This window comes from Rhyacophila brunnea, unplaced genomic scaffold (assembly GCF_057557595.1).
Source record: "Rhyacophila brunnea isolate RB1 unplaced genomic scaffold, BYU_Rbru_1.0 scaffold_8, whole genome shotgun sequence".
In the NCBI taxonomy this organism is placed as follows: domain Eukaryota; kingdom Metazoa; phylum Arthropoda; class Insecta; order Trichoptera; family Rhyacophilidae; genus Rhyacophila; species Rhyacophila brunnea.
This window is the reverse complement of record NW_028233350.1, coordinates 28,779,929-28,801,854: the sequence shown is the minus strand read 5'-3', so window position 1 is coordinate 28,801,854 and position 21,926 is coordinate 28,779,929. Positions and strand designations below refer to the sequence as shown.

Here is a 21,926-nt window from a genome sequence, read left to right as displayed (position 1 = left end):
CACAAAATCATTCCTCCCCTTCTCTTCGCGACCCCCTCCCACGTGTATATCAAGACCCAGAGGGCGGTTTATTAGTACATATGTACAATATTTATGTATTCAAATAATTTTATTCGAGATTGTTAATTATGTGAGTACCTACTTACCAAAATACGTCATACAGACCTTCAAATAAATAGTGGGCAGTGAATTAACACCCACCCTAAATGCCCACGGTAGCCGCGCAGCTTAAGCGTTGGACTATAATGCCGTGGGTCCCAGGTTCGAATCCTGGGTCTGGCAAGTACACATACCGTTTTTCAATTTGTGTGTGTCAGGGTATGGACCTAATAGGTTGAGCAAGTGGCTGACATCCATTTCTCGTAAAAAACAAAATCTGTCAATACACACCTCTACTCTGTGGAGGCTCATATGCTCCTATTAGGATCGGACATGGCCGAAAGAAAGAAAAAATTAACACACTTATTACGTGGAATGATGGTTAACAGTTCGACCAACTCATTGGGTTTTTGAGCTTAATAAAACAATGAATACCTAAAACGTATAAGTAGGTATTTAGATATTTTTCTCGCATGTCTTTGGAAAGGCGTTCCAGTGTTGACAACTTTCTTGCCAGATCTATCATTTTTGAAAATACAAGAAGCTTGAAAAATACCCATCAGGCGAGGCGTATGGCATTAAATTTTGCGTTTTTCGACAAGGCAAAATAGAATAGCAAGCTAGAATATTAGCACAAATTCATACCTTATAATATCATACCAATAGATTATAAATATAACATACGATATTAAAATGATGACCAAGTTTTGTAGCTGATTATTATTTGGTTGTATAACTAATTCAGGAATATATTCGTTGTGGAACAATTAATTCTCCTTTAATATATTTTGTTCTCGCAAAAGAATGTTCAAAATTATATTATTGTTTTGAGTGTTATATTCTTGACATTTTTATAATTTTTGGAAAATCTAGCATTTTTGTCAGCCATGTGGATTATTTTTTTACCCTGTCTGACATGTTTTTGTGAATCATACATTATTTATTTCTGTTTCATGGAAGGTAAGCTTTTATGGAATATATACGTACAGTTAGTAACAAATACTAGCGTATTTAATTATTTATTTACGAGGCTTGAACGTGTTCGCAAATATTTACCAGCTCACATCTCGCGAATCGAATAATATGGCAAACAAAATTTTGAATGGCGGCGTTGTTGAAATGCGCTGAAATTACTTTTCGCCTCTTCAGTTGGCATTTTCGCGTTTCATTTAGGAACAGGCTACACTGTTATATCGGTACATACGTAATCTGGCTTATGACGTCATCGAAATAATCAAGCGTGTTCGTTTGTAATCGCTAAATGGGATTTCGGCAGAGCGAATTGTTTCATCCGTTTATCTGGTCGGCGAGCATTTATGAACCGACTGAGACACAATATACGAGAATGTTCGATTATTGCAAAATAAAACAATAACAAAAATAAACAAGATAAAAACTGCCAAAAACCATTATTAACAATAACACTTCTAATACATTGAAAACAATTATCCAAATCTAACGAATTCCAGTTATAATAATATAAAACAACAAATTACACTGGAAAATCTTGATTGGTAAAGAAAAACTTTTATCTATTTAAGATGTGAAGTATTTATTTAAATAAAAATTAAGATATGATTAAATTTGCTGCAAGCTTTGCATTACAGATTCATTTTCATTCACAAAATGAATTATCATTTTTAAGAAGAACTATCTTTAGGGGCGGAAAAACAATTGATGACGCCCTAAGTTAATATGTATTGGCAGGGGGGGGGGGGGCGTCTAAAAATCAAAATAATTCGACGTTTGGTATATACTATATAATATTAGATGAATTTTGATATTCACAAATGGCCGTTTTGGTATATTATTGTCGAAATACAATTAAACGAAGATACATCTGACATGATTATAACTAATTTGACATAATATGGCCTATAGTATAGGGTTATTACAAGAAGGGCAGGAAAGATTTCGTAAACATCAAAATAAGGACACGAAAAGGTTCCACTGCACCCAAATCACTAGAGACCATTTAAAAGAAGATTGAGGGCTACATCTTGTCACATTTCAGCTCCCTACATCGGAGGTGCAACACGCGTAATCTCTTGATTAGAATATAATAATATGTTTCCACGTGATATATTTTTTTTTATTACGTAGGTATCTAAATAATTTATGAAATCATTAAAATTAATTAGATTCTGTAAAGCATCCCACTGTCTTTAACCCTAGCGATGGGTAGGAGGCCTGTCAAAAATCCTGGCCTGGGGGCCCGCTTCAAGATTAGGGGGCCATGATGTAGGTAGGTACCAAGATTATTCACTGGTTAGAACAAAATAACAACATAGCCTTTTTATAACGGAAATTCTACGATATTAAAATGTCTATTCAAATTTTCTACAATCCGTCTATATCACTGAACTACGCTTGATTAAAATTAATAATTCATTTTTGTTAGGGACATATTAAGAAACATGTAGGGAGAAGAATAAGAACGTCAGAAACGGATTTAAGGTGATTTGATTTCTCTATTTAGAGCACTGACGGACAGGAAGAAAATTGCCGAGTTATGGTCCGATATCGGATATGGCACAAAAAGGAAAAGAATAGACAAAACAAAATATAACACATAATATATAACACATTTTTTTAAATTAAAAATTGACCCAGTATTTAAATACGGTCCTGAAAAAAATTTAAAAAGGTATTCCTTGTATGTCTAGTCATAAAAATAATTATGTTGCTGGCCACAATATGGTAACTGAATCAGATAACGACATACAATTTAATTTGTTTGTGACTATGTACTAATATTAATATTTTATTATAATAAATGATTTCCATAGATAAAATGCCGCCTTTGGGAATTTATCGCATATCGATATGTTTAAATCTAGATATAATTAAATTATGATTTGTGTGGCAGACGAAGCTACGAATGAAACTAAGATTAGTATCTTTATTCTTATCATATATTTTTGAATTACGCACTATTAATAATATAACCAGATTCAATATATATATTTTACCATATAGTGCATCGATGAGACATGTAAGTCAATGAAACATTATGAATGGGATAATTGTATATAAATAGGCCCAGATAGCAATTATTATAAGATTTGAATTTCCCGAGATTTCGGGGTTTCTAAAAATACCACATTCATTCTTAATCGCACAACAGTGCGTCGTCTGGCTGAAGTTCTTCACTTACCCATTCTCTTACAAAATGCTATTTGCAAGGCAAAAAATTAATACAAGAATCTCCTCATAAAATAGCCAACTTTCTATATACAATACTATAAAACAGACGTAAATATTGAAATATTCTTAAATAAGTTTTTGCTTTATCCCATATCTCTATACATTCGAGAATTATAACTTACTACAACCATACTCAGAAGGTATCGCATTCCCCATTATCTTTTTGTTCCCTGGTGTGTACACTTATTTTTTTAGTGCCGTATAATGAATTATAAAAACTTTCGGATATAATATATTATGAAAGCAACATTTTCTAATTTCAAGTTATTCTTAGTTAATTTTAATAGGTAACTACGAAAGGAGACACTGTTTACAATGCGTTGTGGATGTTTTTTTTGCTCACCGAGAATTTATATGTTTAGGCATAACATAATATATATATACCTACCTACATTTATTTATATATCAATGTACTTTTATGTTTATGTAGGCATGTACAGGAAACAATTATTGCGTTAGAAAGAAGTACGAAATTGTGACTTTTTATCAGAGGTAGGCAGTTTTATTTAAATATCTACTTTCAGAATTGTCGGATCTCTGAATGTGCTATCTTTGAAACGAGTGTTAGTACCATTATGTCTTATGACATTTGACAATACAGTTAGGAAGGAAATGTATAATAAACAATATAATGGTTTATTAGAGTAATCTTCAATACATGTTTCGATAAGCTGTACTATGATAGTGTACCTTGAATTCTCGTAACATTACAATAAAATTACGTTAATTCATTGTACCGCCGATGCGAGTTATGATTTACCACTCATTACCCTAAGCCGGCTCTCACATCTAAACTCGCCTCGTCTGCCGCACAGTCATAAATCAAATCTTCTAGGAACGTCACTCCGGTGTTGTATATGAAGATCGCGTACACTTAGCGACAGTCGCGCGTAATCCCTCGAAACGTGTATACATTTGGGTGCGGCGACCGGTGAGCCGGCTTAGGAATGACCAATTCGTAAATTTGCGTATGTGTTCTGGCGTCTTCGACCCGCAGCCCGAAGCGCATGGGATTTGTTGATAGCGGCACTAGATATATTTTTCAAACTAAAGAGTAGCATTCAACCAATCTGCGGATCTCCATTTGGCAACGTGTGCTTTGTGAATAACGATGACATCACATCGACGTATTCGACACATTGCAGACGAGACGAGTTTTGATGTGCGAGCCGGCATACTCATATATTATATAAGTAGAACATTTTTTTTATCCATGTAAGTATTATACTATTTTCTTTAAATTACGTGTTACATTAAAAGAATTATTATTTAAAAAATATTAGTAGATCTACTGAAATTTCAATAGACATTGCAATACTGCTTCCTCTAATTCAAGTTTTTTTTTTAATTTTCTTTTCGGGCCCCGAGCGCTCTACCAATTTGGGACCGTGAGTTGTAGTTTATTAAACCCCGTGGTAAATCCGGACCTGTATCACCATGCAACTATAATTCCATGAATTAGACTGATGATAAGGGCTTATCATTGATCGTGCATGATAGAAGACGACAGTGTTATCTGGTAGGTGCGCCGTTAATCTTAGAATCTTTAACTGATACGAGGTGGTAGGGAGCAGGTACCTATATTAACGAAGTAAGATTGAAGAACTATTAAATTCGACGTGTGGTCTATTGTGAACAGTATTGAAGGAGATACGGAGTGAGGATTGTCTAAAAATGGAGGCTCTAACATTCGAATTAAAAACCAAAAAACTCAGCCATGTGACAGATCGAGAACGACCAAAAATTGTGAACGATAATGACGTCATAATACAGATTATTTATTCGGGAGTGTGCGGAACTGACCTTCACATTTTTGCGGTAAGTCACCCTCCATTATTACAATTTGTTAATTTTTATTTCTGTTGATTATTAAGAGGACGTTCTACAGAAATGGCATTGAGAATTGAAAATATGATTTTTTAACATGTGGTCCATAATATCTGGTCTACTAGTTAATATAAAAAGGTCGTGTCAAAGTTGTTTGTGTTAATAAATTTGCTCTGTGACTGATCCAACTCATATTTCACATTTATTTCATCAGGGCTGTCAATAAATCATAATATATATTTATAATTTTAAATTTTTATTTATAATATATATTATTTAAGTTTTGTGCATCTAATGCCGGGTCCACACTGGCAACAAGTTAATTTGCTGGCAACCTCGTTAGATTTTACGATAATTATTGTAAAATTTCTTAAGCAATTATGGTAAGTATCGTAAAATTTAATGAGGTTGCCAGCAACTTGTTGCCAGTGTGGAAATGGCTTAATATCCACTGTGGTTCACGTAGTGGCATGGACCTGGGGTTAGCTAATTCAGGAAGTCAACACCCATGATAGAATTTTTTCCAGTTTTGGTTGCATTATATTCCAAAACTCTTCTGTAAAAATCGTTTCCGAGTTTATAAATAGAAATTTCTCGGTGTACATAGTAAACAAACCTACGAATAAAAAAAGACAAAAAGGAACATACTGATTCATCGCAGTAAAATCTGGTAATCAAATTCGCCATTTTGAAAAGCGACGATTTTGCGTAAACAAATATCACGTGGTCTGTACGTGTGCGGCAAACTTCGAATGTGTTTGTAATTTTGTGCAAAGTGCGAATGTAATGTTTTCAAATAATTGATATGGATTAATTATACCATCGTATTATTTTCTCGAAATCATAAACATACTATAATAGTATTTGAGTATCAACCTATGTTCAATTTGAATTGGGTTATAATAATAATATACCCGTATATATATCAATAGTATGTTTGCTACAAAATCCACCCAAGTTATCAGTACGTACTTGCACAGGTTTGATTAAAAACCATGATGAAATTAACATTTAAAAAATATGAATGCTTAATATTATTTTGACAGCCCTGTTTTCTGATCGGCTTCATGTCGCAGGTGTTCATAAAATAATAATAATTCTCCGCGCGGCAGAAATTATCAGTAATAATAATAATATTTCTTGAAATAAAATCTCCGATGATTAGTGATTTTTGCGAAAAGATCGATTTAAATTGACGTAGTTACGACGCCGAGGTCCTTTTTATACTAAATTATATTTGAACGGCGGGCTCTTCAGCGGGCCCTTAATTTAATTTAGTAAAATGCATTTTATTATTGTACATAATCTGGACCGGTTTCGTCCGCGTAATAAAAGTGGAATAAGTACGATAAAAATTACGTTTTATTAAATTAAATTAATAATACAATGCATTTCGACCATTGACAGTTAACACAATAGAAGAAATCTCTGTTAATTTTATTGTGATTGATATAATCATCTATTATTAAGTCCGTATGGTATTTTATGCATTGTCAAAATGTGTTATTGTCAAAAAAATATGTAGCTATAAATTATACTTTTAGGGAATAATTTAAACACGTAAAATATTAATAGTACATTTTTATCACTGTTATATAGTAAGTATTATAAAAAAATAATAATATGATAATACCATTTCCATTTATTTTATCCATTTAATTTTTTTTTCGATATGCAATCACAATTTTAAAATATACAACATACATAATATTTACTTATATTTAAACCAAGTACACACTTACTTACCTACATCTGCCCATAAAGAAATAAACAACCCTTTTTTTTAATTTTAAACGATTTTTTACAAATACACTTTTTTTTATTTTTCCGCGCAGGCGGAGTATTGTTTCGATTAAAACGTCCAATATAAAACTGTCAAACCACATTTAATTTGACAAAAATGTTTACACGTGTGGATAGTATGTACTAATTTTTACGAGCAAAAGATTAAAAATAATTATTGTGTAATTTATTTACGGGAAGATATTGTATTTATAATTAACTATTTCTTTTATTCAACGAATAATTCACAAGATTTAAGAATATATCATTCTGATTATTGAACATATATAATTTAGAAAAACACTTTCTGAGAGAGTATATTATAACCAATAGAAAAAATCTTTTTTGAAAAAAGTAAGCCACCCGGCCGGGAATCGAACCCTGCATCTTCACGGGTTTACATTCCGTCGCATTTAAAAATATTGGAGAAATTCCACGACGTCGGTTAGTAATCAAAGTAATAGTAAATGGTTACCTACTTTGATTTAAGAAACAGAAATCGATTGCCAAAGTAGCTTGATTTGGAAGAGCGCTGATGAGTAGGTATTAAAAAATTGACCAATAGTTAAAATTTGTCGCAATTAGTATGTCACGTCACAAATGCGACGGAATGGGGCGTAAACCAGTGGAGATGCTGGCTTACTTTTTTCAAAAAAGATTTTTTCTATTGGTTATAATATACTCTCTCAGAAAGTGTTTTTCTAAATTATATATGTTCAATATTGTATTTAACTGTGTAGTAGGCTTTAGAGCAGTGATTCACAACGTGGGGCGTACGCCCCACCGGGGGGCAATTTGAATGTTTTGGGGGGCAAAAAGGTCATCTTGAAAATCATTTAAAGACGAAGCATAGCACAAGGATCGCACTAATTTTCTTCCGAGTTGTACACGTAAAATATACCTACATATTTATTTAAAAATAGTATGCCTATGTACATTTTCTTATTTGAAACAATTCATTTTTTTTCAGAATTAGTTAGGTAACTATACAATTTTGATAAGCAGGGGGGGGGCATGGAGATTTTTGAAGCGTTGAAGTGGGGCTGGGCAGAAATAAGGTTGGGGAACACTGCTTTAGAGCTTGTGGATTAGCGATTTAATTTTTCATCATCTTTCTAGACTGCACTCTAGTACTATCTAAGACCTAGGTACTACTGCATAGTACCTACCTACAATATCTGCCTTTCCTTAAAAAACATCACTTAGGAATAATACATGCCTACTGGCCTTTCGGCGTATTAAAGATAGAAAATAACGGCACCTACTAATTTTATGTTGCAGGGGAGATTTCCGTGCAATGATAAAGTTCCATTTGTGATGGGGCATGAATTTGTCGGGGTGATAGTCGAAAGCGGACCCAGAGCACATTTCAACCCCGGTCAAAGAGTCGTTGTCGATCCACATAGGTGAGTAACTTCTCATTATCGGATCCAGTACTTGACAATTAGATCAGTGTTATCGGTTTGTCAACATGACATGTCGTCATTTGAACTCTAACAAACCAAAATGTAATATAGTGAGTGCTGATTCCTAGATTATTATACTCACTCAGGTGTCGCTAGATTTCAAAATCAGCCATGTCCATAATGGATGAATTTTAGAAAAAAACAATTTTTTTGTTTCCTCATGTACGCAATCACGAGGGTGAAAGTTTATATCATTTCGATTATAGAATATTTAAAATGAATAAGTTCCACATTGTTAGTTTTCATGTAATTTGCATAGACTCTTACTCTGGTTGTATTCTGGTCTGTATTTTTTTTACTTAGAGGGGATAAGTTAGGGCTAATCAATGATAGATATTGAGTATAACAGGTAACCCTTGAAATAATCGAAACCATAGATCGGATATTATCATATTATTAACACTACATAATCAGTGGCTTAGGGTGAATATGAAATGCGTTGAATATAATTCGTAAAATACACATATATTATATAACTCACATTTTGCAATTTTGTCATTTTTATGTTAAATAAACATGTGATTCTAAAGGCATTAATATATATAAAGAAAAATAGTTGGCTATCAAAAGTCTCTTTAAACCATGTGAAAATCGTTGACAAAGTTGACTGTTGGTGTCATAGCTCACAATATTTTTCAATGAATAACCTAACCTAACCTAATCTAACCAAACAGGGAGCTCTATTCCTCATAGTATGCTGTGTGTTTGCGCAGCCTTAGGAGTATTATATATCTATATATATTTTTTTAAATAATGTAAATCGACTCACTAGGGGAGGGGATTAAATACTTTTCATCTAATTACAAAAAAACAGTGCTCTGGTGGTTTTTTGCGATTATCTCAAAACTCGATTTTTGGAATACGTGAGTTATGACTCTAGGCTTCTCATATTTTTAATACAACAACAAGCCATGCGGCATCGTGACAGTAGTATAGTAATATAAGTGAAACAATCACATACATATCCAGGCTTTGAGGAAATCACATACAAGTATTGTGACCTCACCAGATTGAACCCGGAGCTCCTGGATGAAAGGCCAGTGCTTTACGCATTAAACACGAGGGCGTTTTTATATGAAGGGAATTAAACAAAATATATTTAACTATCGGTTGGAGAATAAATGGGCACACGATTTTTTTTTTTTTAATTTATCAGTTATTGTAAGTTTAAAATTTTTTTTTGGTTTTTGTTTTTGACGAGCTTCCGTACCGATGAATCAACTGTTTTTTTGTTGTTTTAAAGTGGATGCAATGTATGCAGTGCTTGCCACAATGGTAAATACCACTTATGCGAAGGAGGAGGACTCAACACCTCCACCGGGATACAGGTGGACGGAGGCTGGGCAACGTATTGCCGCGTTCTTGACGTACAAGTCTACTTACTGCTTGAAAGTATTACAAATGAACAAGGTGAGTGAAGACAAAATATTCGAGTATGTATATAATTGCCCATTGAATGTTAGCAAGTTATTTATAGCGGTAAGTAATATTGATTATGTTTCAACCTCAAGCAAATGGTAGTAATGATTGCAAATATATGTATATTTTTTTACTGCTCACTAAAATGTATTATGAAATGTTTATTTTAGCCACACTATGCGAACCACTATCGTGCTTGGCTCGAGGCTGGGACCGTGTCGGTAGAATAGATGTTGGAGAACACATACTTATAATGGGAGCAGGTATCATTGGTAAGTTTTACAATATTACTACTTCTTTTTCTTTCGACCATGTCCGATCCTAATAGGATCATATGGGCCTCCACAGAGTAGAGGTTTGTATTAACAGATTTTGTTTTTTACGAGAAATGGATGTCAGCTACTTGCTCAACCTATTAGGTCCCCATACCATGGCAGACACCAATTGAAAAACAATATGTGTACTTGCCAGACCCAGGATTCGAACCTGGGACCCATGGCGTGATAGTCTAACGCTTAAGCCGTGCGGCCACCGTGGGAATTACTTCTACAGTCATATAATTATTATTATATAACATTCAAAATAATCAATTAAAATCTTAGCAGGACAAATCGTGACGAGGAATCAATATTCTTCAAAAGTCAATGAAACAAATTAATGATTATTTATAAAAAAAGTGTTTATTTATACAACAAATGATGTATGCATGATTTCGTTTTACAGGTGTTATACTCAATTTATGAGTATTGTATTTGTTTGCGGAGTTTAATATTGATTTTATTTGATTGTTTTTTTATCTTACAATATGCCTAAACATTGCATCACTTTGAATTGTTTATCATATCGATTTGATAATATAGGTTTTGGAGCACGTAATATTAAAAAAAAACGAGAAATTCAAAATCGAATGACAATTATTATCGAATAATTACAAGATAAAAAGAACTTTTTATATACAACGTTTTAAATGCTGTTAAACCATATAAACTTGACTTGAATAGCTTAAACGATCAAAAAAATTTGTACTTGACATGCCATATTGATTTCCATAGTAACGTACGTTATATATTAACAATTTAGTTGCTAGGACCTTAGACCTTTATCAACCAATAATGGTGTCGAAATAACTTTTCATACTAAACAGAATTAACTGAAAATGAATTCACTTCTAGTTAAAGATGGCTAAAAGTATTTTAAAAAAATGCATTGGCATCGTGTTCTGATATATTCTTGATATTCTTGATCAGATATAAGCTTGACTTGACTAGCTTAAACGATCCAAAAAATTTGTACTTGATAGAAATACTGAATAATTAAATGTCATTTCATATTGATTTCAAACGTATCGAAAACGCTTAACATATCGAAATAACTTGTCATACAAAACAGAATTAACTGAAAATTAATTAAATTCTGATGGCTAAAAGTATTAAAAAAATGCATTGGCGTCGTTTTCTGATATATTCTAAAAGTTTCAAATGTCTGGCTAGTCTGGAAGCTAGTTAAAAATCGATTGCAAGATTTGTACCGGACAAAGAACCACCGGACAAATAAGAATAAGAGCTAAGAAAAACGTTGTAAAATAGAATAAAGTTTGAAAGTGGATATTACGTGTGGCGGCATTGGAGGGAGCTAGATTTTACCTAGTTAGAACATTTTTTTGAAGATCATTTCAAGAAATTGTCATTGTCATCGCCATTTGTTATGTCATGAATTTCTGTATACCGAAATCACACTGAATTAATTGTTTTGTTAATATTTTTCAGGTAATCTTTGGTCACAATTATGTCATCTTCAAGGACACAAACATGTCACAATTTCTGAACCAATCAAAGAACGATTGGCAACAGTCGGTAGAATGGGTAATAATTTTTATATTAATAATGACATAATTTAAATTAACAACATGCCAGTTCTAAGACTGAAATTACTATGCGTTTAGCGTATTAGATACCTAATAAGAATCGTTGCAATAATGATACTATTTTCTTTAAGGTCTTGGTTACAAATGTATGACTCCTGATGAAATTAAGGCTGCAAATGCTACATTTGACGTAATCATCGACTGTACTGGTTCAGCTATTGCTTTAGAGACTTCTCTGCCACTTCTTCGTTCATCCGGAAGATATGTTCTATTTGGTTGCACGAATCCAAATGCCTATGCCAAGTAAGCAAAAAATATAAATACCTAGTAGTATATGCAATCACTCGGTATATTAAAATACTCAGTGACGTCCCGTGGGGGTAGGCAGATTGAGCGTCGCTTGGGGGCGGTAGTTACTCGAAGGGCGGCAAATCGAGGAGAATCATTCGGTATCTATATATAGAAATAGTTACCTAAACATAGTAATAACGAAAATAACTTTCTATTACAAAATCGGATCACTGGTTGGAAATAAAATGTATTAATTAACATAAAAGGTTTAACAGAAATTATTTTTTTAATCGGGTTTGCGATGCCTAGTTTACTTCCCTTGCCCTTCGACGTCCTAGGTGAGTAGAAACGACACGCGCACGGATGATAAAAAATACTGTATAATAAATGGAGCGGCATTTTGGCGCTGTCCAGGGGCGGCATTTTGTCTAGGGACGTCACTAAAAATACTTGTGAACGATGAAGCACTATAATAATATATGACTGAAACTATTTTGTAGATTCGTGTCAAAGTAGAGAGTGTTCTTTATATGAAAATTTATTAATACTTGGTAAAAATCTACCTTTATAAGAACTATTACAGTGAAAAATGAGAGTAAACATTAACTTTAATAATAAAATAAATACTTTATATAAATTTATCAGCTTATCCTTAATTTTACAAATATTGTTACTAAAACCCTCTGATTAAAATTTTAAGATTAATTGGTACCTACCTAAATAATATCTTATCTACGCGATTTTATCTACTCTATAAAATTTATTTGAACAAGACTTTTATAATATTATTATTTGAGATGGACTCGTTGGTGTAAGTAATTTATTACTTCAACTGTATATTAAATAATATTATTTTATTATGATAAGATTATTATACAAACATTTTTATCGGAAATAATTTCCGTCTCATATTTATTTATCAGTGATACATAGATGTCTCTGAATTTAAAAATGCAATCAATTGCATTATTACTAAATGTTGGATATGGTCTCAGTTGAGGTACCCATTAGGAATCTAGTGTATAATATATAAAATAATAAAAGTCTTGAAATTTGGTACGCAGACGTTTCCTAGCGATAATACACTTTGTTGATCCGGTACTCCTATCATGGGGTATATATAAAATGTTTACTTTTTTCCCTCAATAAATGCTATCGCACTTAAATATTTTCTGATTCATCGTGAACGGTTTCCGGGAGGTTAAGTGGCGGTTAGTTAGTTAAGCTACGTCTTCAATAAAATACCAAAACCAAAATGGATAGAAAGCCAACAAAGTCTATCTCTACTCTCAAGAAAATTAACTTTAAAGATTTTACTTGTATAGTAGCAGATTGTATTGATTGCTTTATAATGTTTTCTTCTTCTTTTCAGTATCAATCCATATCAGTTGTTCGCCAAAGAAGCAACTTTACTGGCTGTTAAAACCAATCCATTTACATTTTCAAAGGCTATCGGGTTAATTGATTCAATGGGAGACAAGTAAGATGGTTTTATTAAATATTTTATTAAACCAGTTCTTAATTACCTATAGCTGCTTCTAAAAATAAATAAACCCACATTTTTGTCAAAACGGAGTTATACTTCCAAGTTAATTTTTTCTTATGGTTTTATAAATACCGTTTATGTGCGTAAAATGCTAAAAATATTAATATTAGACGATTGTTCTTGTCCTAACTCCTAGTTAATTAAGTATGTGCTGTAAGTATACAAGTTTTATTTTAATTTATAAAAAAATGATGTATGTATTTTCAGACATCATTCTCGGTATTTGTACTACCATTGTACATTGTTTCTTCTCCTTCATTCCTTGCTGTTTCAGATATGTCACAGAGGCCATTCTCAAGAGATCATAATAATAATATTGTTGTTTAATTTAATAAAACGAAATTTTTTTGAAGTACTTATTCCACTTTTAGTCAATAAGTTAGGACCGGTTTCGTCCGCCTAAGAGGGACATTTTCAACAACATAATAATTTTCAACAACATTTTGAGTTGAAAATGTCCCTCTTAGGCGGACGAAACCGGTCCTAATTTATTGCTTAAAAGTGAAATAAGTACTACAAAAAATTTGCGTTTTATTAAATTAAACAAAAATACAATGCAGTTCCACCATGAATTGATAGTTAACAAAATAAAAGAAAAAATAATAATAATATTTATATGTGATTGTTGTCAGATGGGGAAAATGTGTGCGTTAAAATGTTTTTTTTTCCTTTCCGTTTACGTTTATACGTTTCCCCTACCAAAAACTACTGTTGATGACATTATATCATGAGAATTTCCCCTGCAATATCTCCAAAAATCGAATAAGGTTGGAATATTATACAGTGAATACGAATACCGACAAATTTATAAATAATAACTGTAAAATTTTTGATATATTTGTAGTATGAGCATTTTAACAATGGTTTTCATATTATTTATTACCTACCTGTTTTACACTTTTATGTTCATAATGCTATTCATAGTGTTTATGTTAAAATGTTAATGTATTTATTACAGATATCTGGATTTCAAAATATTAGGCATTGAGGTATTCCCCCTGTCGCAGTACGAAATCGCATTCGACAAACTGAGAAAAGGATTAATTGCGAAAGCAATCTTCAAGCTGTAATATATATATATTTATTGGTACTAATTTATTATAATGTGACACTGTAATAGAAAAATTTCTACATATTTTATCCGAATATTTACTTAATAATAATAAAATTAATAAATAACTTCCTCATAATTTGTCGTTTTGTAATTATTAATTCGAGTGCTTAAAGTCAAACAACGTTATTTTACATTTCCGGCTACATGATAGTCAAACAACGTTATGTCAATCTTTTCTAATTTTTTCTTAAATCGTCAGTAAAGTTTAACGTTAACTACATAAGTTACCCTTGTTTTCATATTTTTTTAAAACTATTCCTATAAATTTTAACATCATCATAAGCAAGATAAATGTATAATACACAATAAATTATAAAATATGAACATTAGGTTTTAAATAAACATTTCCCTTGTTGAGTTACAAGAATCTAAAATAAAGATTTTTGGCTCTCCTGTAAAGTTGCACTTTTGTAGATAGTGTTGTTTCACATTAAAACTTCGAATAATTGTTCCACTACATCTGTGAAAGATAGATCAGTAGAATGTTTATGGAAAAAAACAAGCTAGATAAATTAAATTTATAATCAAGAAGAAATTTAATGAAAATGTTACTTCAGAGTCTTTTACATATAATAATTAAGAATACACACAATCAAGCTGTAAATATTGTTATCAATAATTTAATTTTTTTAGTGTTTTTCACTACAATCTACAATATTATTATAAAATAATAAATATATTATATAATATCACTAAATAATAATCCTTCTTTATAAATATTTTTTGTCCTGAAGTTTTTTTCTGAATCATTTATATTGTAATTATTTTTAGACATACATTATTAAAATGCTTATCACAAAACAATCGAAGCGGTAAAATTATGAATTCAGAATTTCACGTAACCTGTACAAATTTTCCAACAGGCCGCAATTTATGGTTGTGTGTGACAGTTTGTGTTTACCAACACCAACAGCCGAAGCAAGTCGTGTGTTTTGACTTCCTTTGTACTGCATCTGACAGGTGCTGCTAATATTTTGCGAATAGGGTTGCCAACGGACTATGTTTTGACAATAAGGGTAGCAAAGTTTGTTTTATTTCGGGAACTTAATTTTAATTTCACGAAAGCTCAAAAATAATTGAAATTATGGACACGGATGAGCATCGAGCCCCGTAATAAGGGTTGAAAGGAATGTTAAATTATTATTGTTTTAAATATTTTTTTATCAAGTTAGCCGACATAATATTGTTATATAGTTTAGTTTTATATTTTGTACAAAAATGCGTATGATATACATATTATGGAAACTAAGTAAATTTGGAATGGTGACTTTCAATAATTCCATCTTTCAATGAAAAATTCTCCATTCTTAAACACATCTTCTTCTTATTGTGCCATTCCCTAGAGGATGTCGGCCACCATCAAGGCGATCATATTTTTGTTGTCTGCTACCCGGAACAGTTCAGTGGAGCTGCACTCGTACCAATAACGGAGGTTCTTAAGCCACAAAATGCGGCCCCGTCCTCTGCTACGCTTCCCATTGATCTTTCCTTGAATGACAAGTTGGGGAATGCTGTATTTTTGTCCTCTCATAATGTAGCCGAGGTACTGTAGTTTCCTGGTTTTGATACTACGAAGAACTTCTCGTTCCTTCCCCATTCGATTGAGAACTTCAACATTTGTCACCCGGTCAGTCCAAGGAATTTTGAGGATGCGTCTATACAGCCACATCTCGAAAGCTTCAAGTCTCCGTGACATATCTTGGTTTAGCGTCCATACTTCCATACCATAGAAAATAATTGAGAGAACTTAACAACGTACCATACGCAGTCGCAGCACCGCGATTTCCTAACTATCGACTCGTGTGGCACCAGACGACATGACGTAATTGTGACGTCAGCCAATACACGCTCGAGGCATACCGCCCAGCGCACAGTGCTCACCATAGATATTATTATGATGAAACACATATATGTGTATGGTGACAATGAATAGCGCCACTGTCTGAGTAGCGTTATTTTCTCGAATGCTATTATCACTCCGGTAGTACGTCACAATGATGTCATATGACGTCATGTCGACCGGGCAGCTGGCACTCGCAAGTTCTAACATAGGGGGCCTGACCTAGGTTAAGATCTCGATTGCTAAGGAGGCGTCTCATTTTGAGAAAGGCGCTCCTTGCGATCTCAATTCTTGTTTTTATTTCCTGAGACTGTGAGACTGAGAATACATAATCGTATTTTAATAGTTAAAACATTCATAAAAAGATACATAAAAATCACTAGACATTTTTGTTGTTTTTATTGGACTATAGTTTCTTTGGCAAAAAGTAATTAATGTATGAAAAGCATTTTTTGAGCATTTTACATCGAGCTGGAAGATTTCGGGTCTTCAATCTTATGTAAAAGGTTATATTACACGCCAGCCATGATACTATTAGAAAATTGGTTCTGGGACAAATTTAAAGGATATATTGAAAGACACAAAGGATGACCAAGAGGTCACTGATTGATTGATTTTATGATGATTGAGACAATAAAGTTTATTATCAAGTACGTGGTAATGAAATACAGCGGGCGGAGGGAGACGGATATCGTCGCTGTAGGATTGGTTTCCCGAATAGACCAAATGTTCAGGAGACGAAAAACAAATTTCATTATCCTATATTTAAATACATGGAGATACTTAAATTGTTATTTTTACAGCATATGAATAATGTTTTCATTACTATTACAAAGTATTTTAAAGAAACGGATGATTCTAGTCCAATTAGATAGAAAAAACATTCTGCATTAAAAGATCGATTTCGACAAAAACGGATATTCGGGAAACCAATCCTATAGCGACGATATAGTAAAGAGAGGCTTGCATCCTGCAGTATACCCAGAATAGTAGTTAAAAAGATGTACCATATAAAAATTATAGTAGGCATTTGATCCAAGTATATATTATGTACCTATTGTTTAATTTAATTAATTTATTGTCTTCTATAAAATTATTGATAAGTGAAAATGAATTAGGCGCTTCGACAATCAGCTAAGTTAACTAAACCATGGCAGCAAACATATAACGATATCTAAATTATTTGAACAACACCAACCTTCCGACACCGCATAAATGTTTGTTCACATTTTCTAACAGCAAAACATAAAGGTGTGTTCTCACCTATCACCGAGGGAGTACTGCGAATGACAGTTAGCAAAAGGCAGCGATGAATGAGCAAGTTATTAATTCATTTTCATAAGCAGTTACTGCCAGAACTGATGGCAAGGGATTTAGAGGCAGTTTGTTTATTGCTTTGGCACTCTCTAAATAAAGTTATGGGCTCCAAGTTGAACGGGAGGATTGTCTGCCGCTTTAGTTTATTATGCATTTCAATCAAAAGTTGTGTGAAAACGATGACTGAACTTGCCATTTGCAGTGGCCTCTGGACAGTACATAACATAACCTACTCAACTGTGAATTTGCTACGCGCAGTGGTCAACCATGATATGTTTCACTTTAACTTTAATAACAAACTTGAGGAGCTTAATATTGAGGGTACTAGTTGCAAAATCAGTATTAATTAATTTTAACTTGAGATATTCACAAAACTGGCTGTCATACTAATTGTATTGCAAACTGAATATTTGTTTCGATAAACGTATTATCTACATAATATCCTACTTTTAATTATTAAATTGACTGCAATGTTTGTCTCTCTTCCGGTTTCCATTTATTCCTACAAGCCTTAAAAACTACTAGACCAATGTTGAATAAAGTTGCACAGGTTAGACTTGGAGGTTATAGGTCCCCAGACAACTAACTTTTTTGTCACTGATTCTTTCTATCAATATGGAACCTTCGCTGATGAAACTTAGTAGCCTAGTGGCCTGGACATTTTCAATGGTTCCGAAGTTACAAGGTTAAACTTCTCTAACATAATGCACATTATCAAATAATGGACTTGAAATAATCAACCACGAGGATGATAATCACGGGCTATTGCTAGTTATTAGATAATTAGAAATATCTATTGAGAATAGATTAACTATTTAATCAAAAGAAAATGTCGTTTTTCTATTGCTTTCTAGTTTGACAATCGGCTGGAGCTGAATTTGATATTTATTGTTAACACATGGTTGAACAACGCTACCATAAATGAATAACTAACGCAAAAATAAATTAAAAATGATCGTAACTAAGTTTGCAAGTAATACCATTAACTGAAACTACACCTAGAAAGCTATTATTAACGAAAAATATTTTTTACTGTATATTTTATTATGTTATGTATGAATTAACGAATGAATTAAAAAAAATATTTAATTAAAGCTTATTTATGCCAAGTTTTAACTATATTAACGATACTGGCATATATTTTAATTCAATAACACATTAATGCAAGTTGTGTTATTATAGTAGAGGATAGATCGCATGCCTTCAAATATGTGAATACCTACGTATCTCATAACTGTATAAAATTCACATATTGGGTTTGGATCAGACAAGTGAATTCGATAGGTTGAGCAAATGACTATACACTATAATATATTGCAATCTATATTATTATCCGAATTTGATTAATTAATTAGTAGTTAATTAAACCTTTTAATACGTATCCCACGTTTGTTTCGACCAATTCATATTTTACTCGGAGTCATTTATTGATGGTATGAACATACCTATCTTGTGAATGGTGTGAACCAGATGAAACTTCCATATTTAAAAAAATTGTTAAAAATAAAGTGTGTAAATATATAATTGTTTTAAATATTCAGTGAGACAATGCAATTTGAAGTAAAATAACTTAAAATGAAGACGTTGATTTTCATCCCCCCAGAATCTCGCCGACAATTTATCTTGCTGTATATTGTATATAAACGATGAAGTAATGAAATTAAATAAAGAAGTAGCGTTTACGTGTGGCAAAACTCCTTTATAATAATTATATTTGATTTTATCATTTTTGATGTATTGGTGTTGACAATCGCATGCAGAGTACAAGACCCATCTTCAGAACGATCTATCAACAACTAAGTTATAAAATACGTATAAAAATATACCATAATATACTCATATTAAGGTTATGTTATAGAAATATTCTAAAAAAATGGAAACTTTGTTTTCAGGTTCCCAGACGTTAGATATTATTTTGACGAATGCATCTCTATCCAACGCTATAATATGAAATAATTCATCGATTATTATAATACCAGTCTAGTTTCGGACGATCTTAGTTTAATTTCTATCAGGTTCTTCACGTAACTTTATTTTCCTCATACTCATGCAATAGACAAGATTATATGTTTTTGGCTCAGAAAATATTCCCGAGTTAACCTTACTTTAGTTTCCCCACTATATACATTAATTATTAGTTATGCATAGTAAAGAAACTATAATCAATATAAAATGTGATATGTTTATAGCTCAGCTAAACATCGAAGCAATTTCGTGTAAGTATCATAATGTTTCCTAGAGAATGTAACCTACAAGTATAAATTTTAATAGTTATTAGTTACCACATGGCTGAAGCTAATATTATTATGTAGTATTATAATATTAGTGAATAATAGAATATATACTTTTATTTTTGTTTTTATAATCCATAATATCATGTAAATGTAATGTGAAGTAAGTATAAAATAAATTTATATCTAAATAAGCCTCAGGTGAGACTGATATATAATTTAAAAAAGTGATTATTTTTGGTTATATTTTTTATCCTGTTCAAACATAATGTGTACCTACTGGTATCGTAAAATTTGATTTAAAATCACGTTTTATGCAATATTTGTAACTGTATTTTATTTTGTATACAGACTTAGGTATATTCAAAAAATGCCTATACTTACAAGAAAATCTCTCTAAGCGTAAGCTGAAAACCAGTAAAACTCAACTTTGAGGAATACTTGGAAAGATTTATGTTACAATAAAACAATTTTACAGTTCCTGAAACTGAAACGGAGACATTAAACTTAACGAGGTGAATAAGGATACTTTTTGAGAACCACAAGTTTAACTTTTCTCTAAAATAAACTGTACGTTACAAACGTGATTATATGGTATTAAAAGTGCACAGAAAAGCATAGTTGAAGTTATTAAAGTTAGAACTACGTATCTGAAAGTTACACGAGTAGATTCTTGACAGAAAAAAATGTATATAGGGGGTGGAAGGAACTAGCTCAGGCTCTCGTTGCGTACCTATTTGATTGACTATTTTTTATAGTGATAATATTATTATCATAAGATGTTTGTAGCATTTTATGATGTTTTTTTGATTGCATGTTTGGTATTTTTGACCACTTCGTATGATTTAATGAGTAATATTAAAGAAACTCAATTATTAAGAAAATTCGCAAGATAATGTTAAATTGTATGTATATTATAAAAAATACATACTTTTATATACTTATAATTAAACCTACAATAGAAAAAAGAAAAAGTTGAACCGGGCAAGATAAAAAGTTAAGTTCAACGCAGTTATTACAAACAATTCGTATGATTCTTATACGGGTCAATGGCTTAAAAGTTAGAGCACTCAGCCGGAAAGTAAAACATGTAACTTGTAATATTAATCGGTCAGACCTTTTTTATGATTATTTTTATTAGATTATCAATGTTTCTAAGGATTATAAAAATTAAGTTTATATTTTTTTAACTCTCTGATTCTTTCGCTTTAAATACCTACAGTAAATATTTTCGAACAAACAACAAAATTGTTGCCAAGCCATCATCCAAAATGTTGTTCCACACTACAGCCCTACAACTAAAATACAATCGCATAGTGGTATAATATATTTTAATTATTCATTTATGTAAGTACATGCACAAAAAATATGTATAATACAATATTACATCATACACCAAAATAATTAAATATTGCAAAAAAATAAAATACAATAGATATAATGCATCAACTGATCTGGAAATATCTCCAATCAATATGTTGATAAGACGTCACGCAGGGGTTGCAAATAGCATCTCACAAGCTTTACGCGAATAAATAGTAGGAAGTGAAAAAATACTACGATATCGATCACGCAGAAAATTATTTCGAGGTTAAATACTACCTATATATAATCACCTACGAACATTCCAGATTTCAGATGGACCCTAGTGCAATAAGGTTTATCATTGATTACGCAGTGAATAAGTAGAACCTACTCATATAGTATTTATTAAATTTTATTTGCGATGTGTTACGAATTATAAATTATACAGATATATGTACATTGAATAAAAACCAACTAATTAATTGGAATCGGACATGATAATTTACCTAGTAGTGTTAAGCTCTGGTTTATGTACATTGTGGACAGCTTTAATCTCCCTATGCTGGATGCAATTTGGCCACACGTGGTAACAACAAAGCGTCCTTTGACACTCTGGTT

The 21,926-nt window shown here is 31.9% G+C and overlaps 2 protein-coding genes across 2 annotated transcripts in view; one reads left to right on the top strand and one right to left on the bottom strand.

Annotated features, from left to right (window-relative positions):
* Window positions 1-21,926, bottom strand: part of LOC147064107 (semaphorin-2A-like) — a 654,225-nt gene that overhangs the window by 405,943 nt on the left and 226,356 nt on the right. The window lies entirely within an intron of this gene.
* On the top strand, window positions 4,981-14,571 carry LOC147064108 (uncharacterized). Its single transcript, XM_085959057.1, has 6 exons — window positions 4,981-5,124; window positions 8,197-8,321; window positions 9,625-9,791; window positions 9,971-10,076; window positions 13,328-13,435; window positions 14,460-14,571. Exons 1-6 carry the CDS (start codon window positions 4,981-4,983, stop codon window positions 14,569-14,571), a joined length of 762 nt encoding a protein of 253 aa, XP_085815183.1.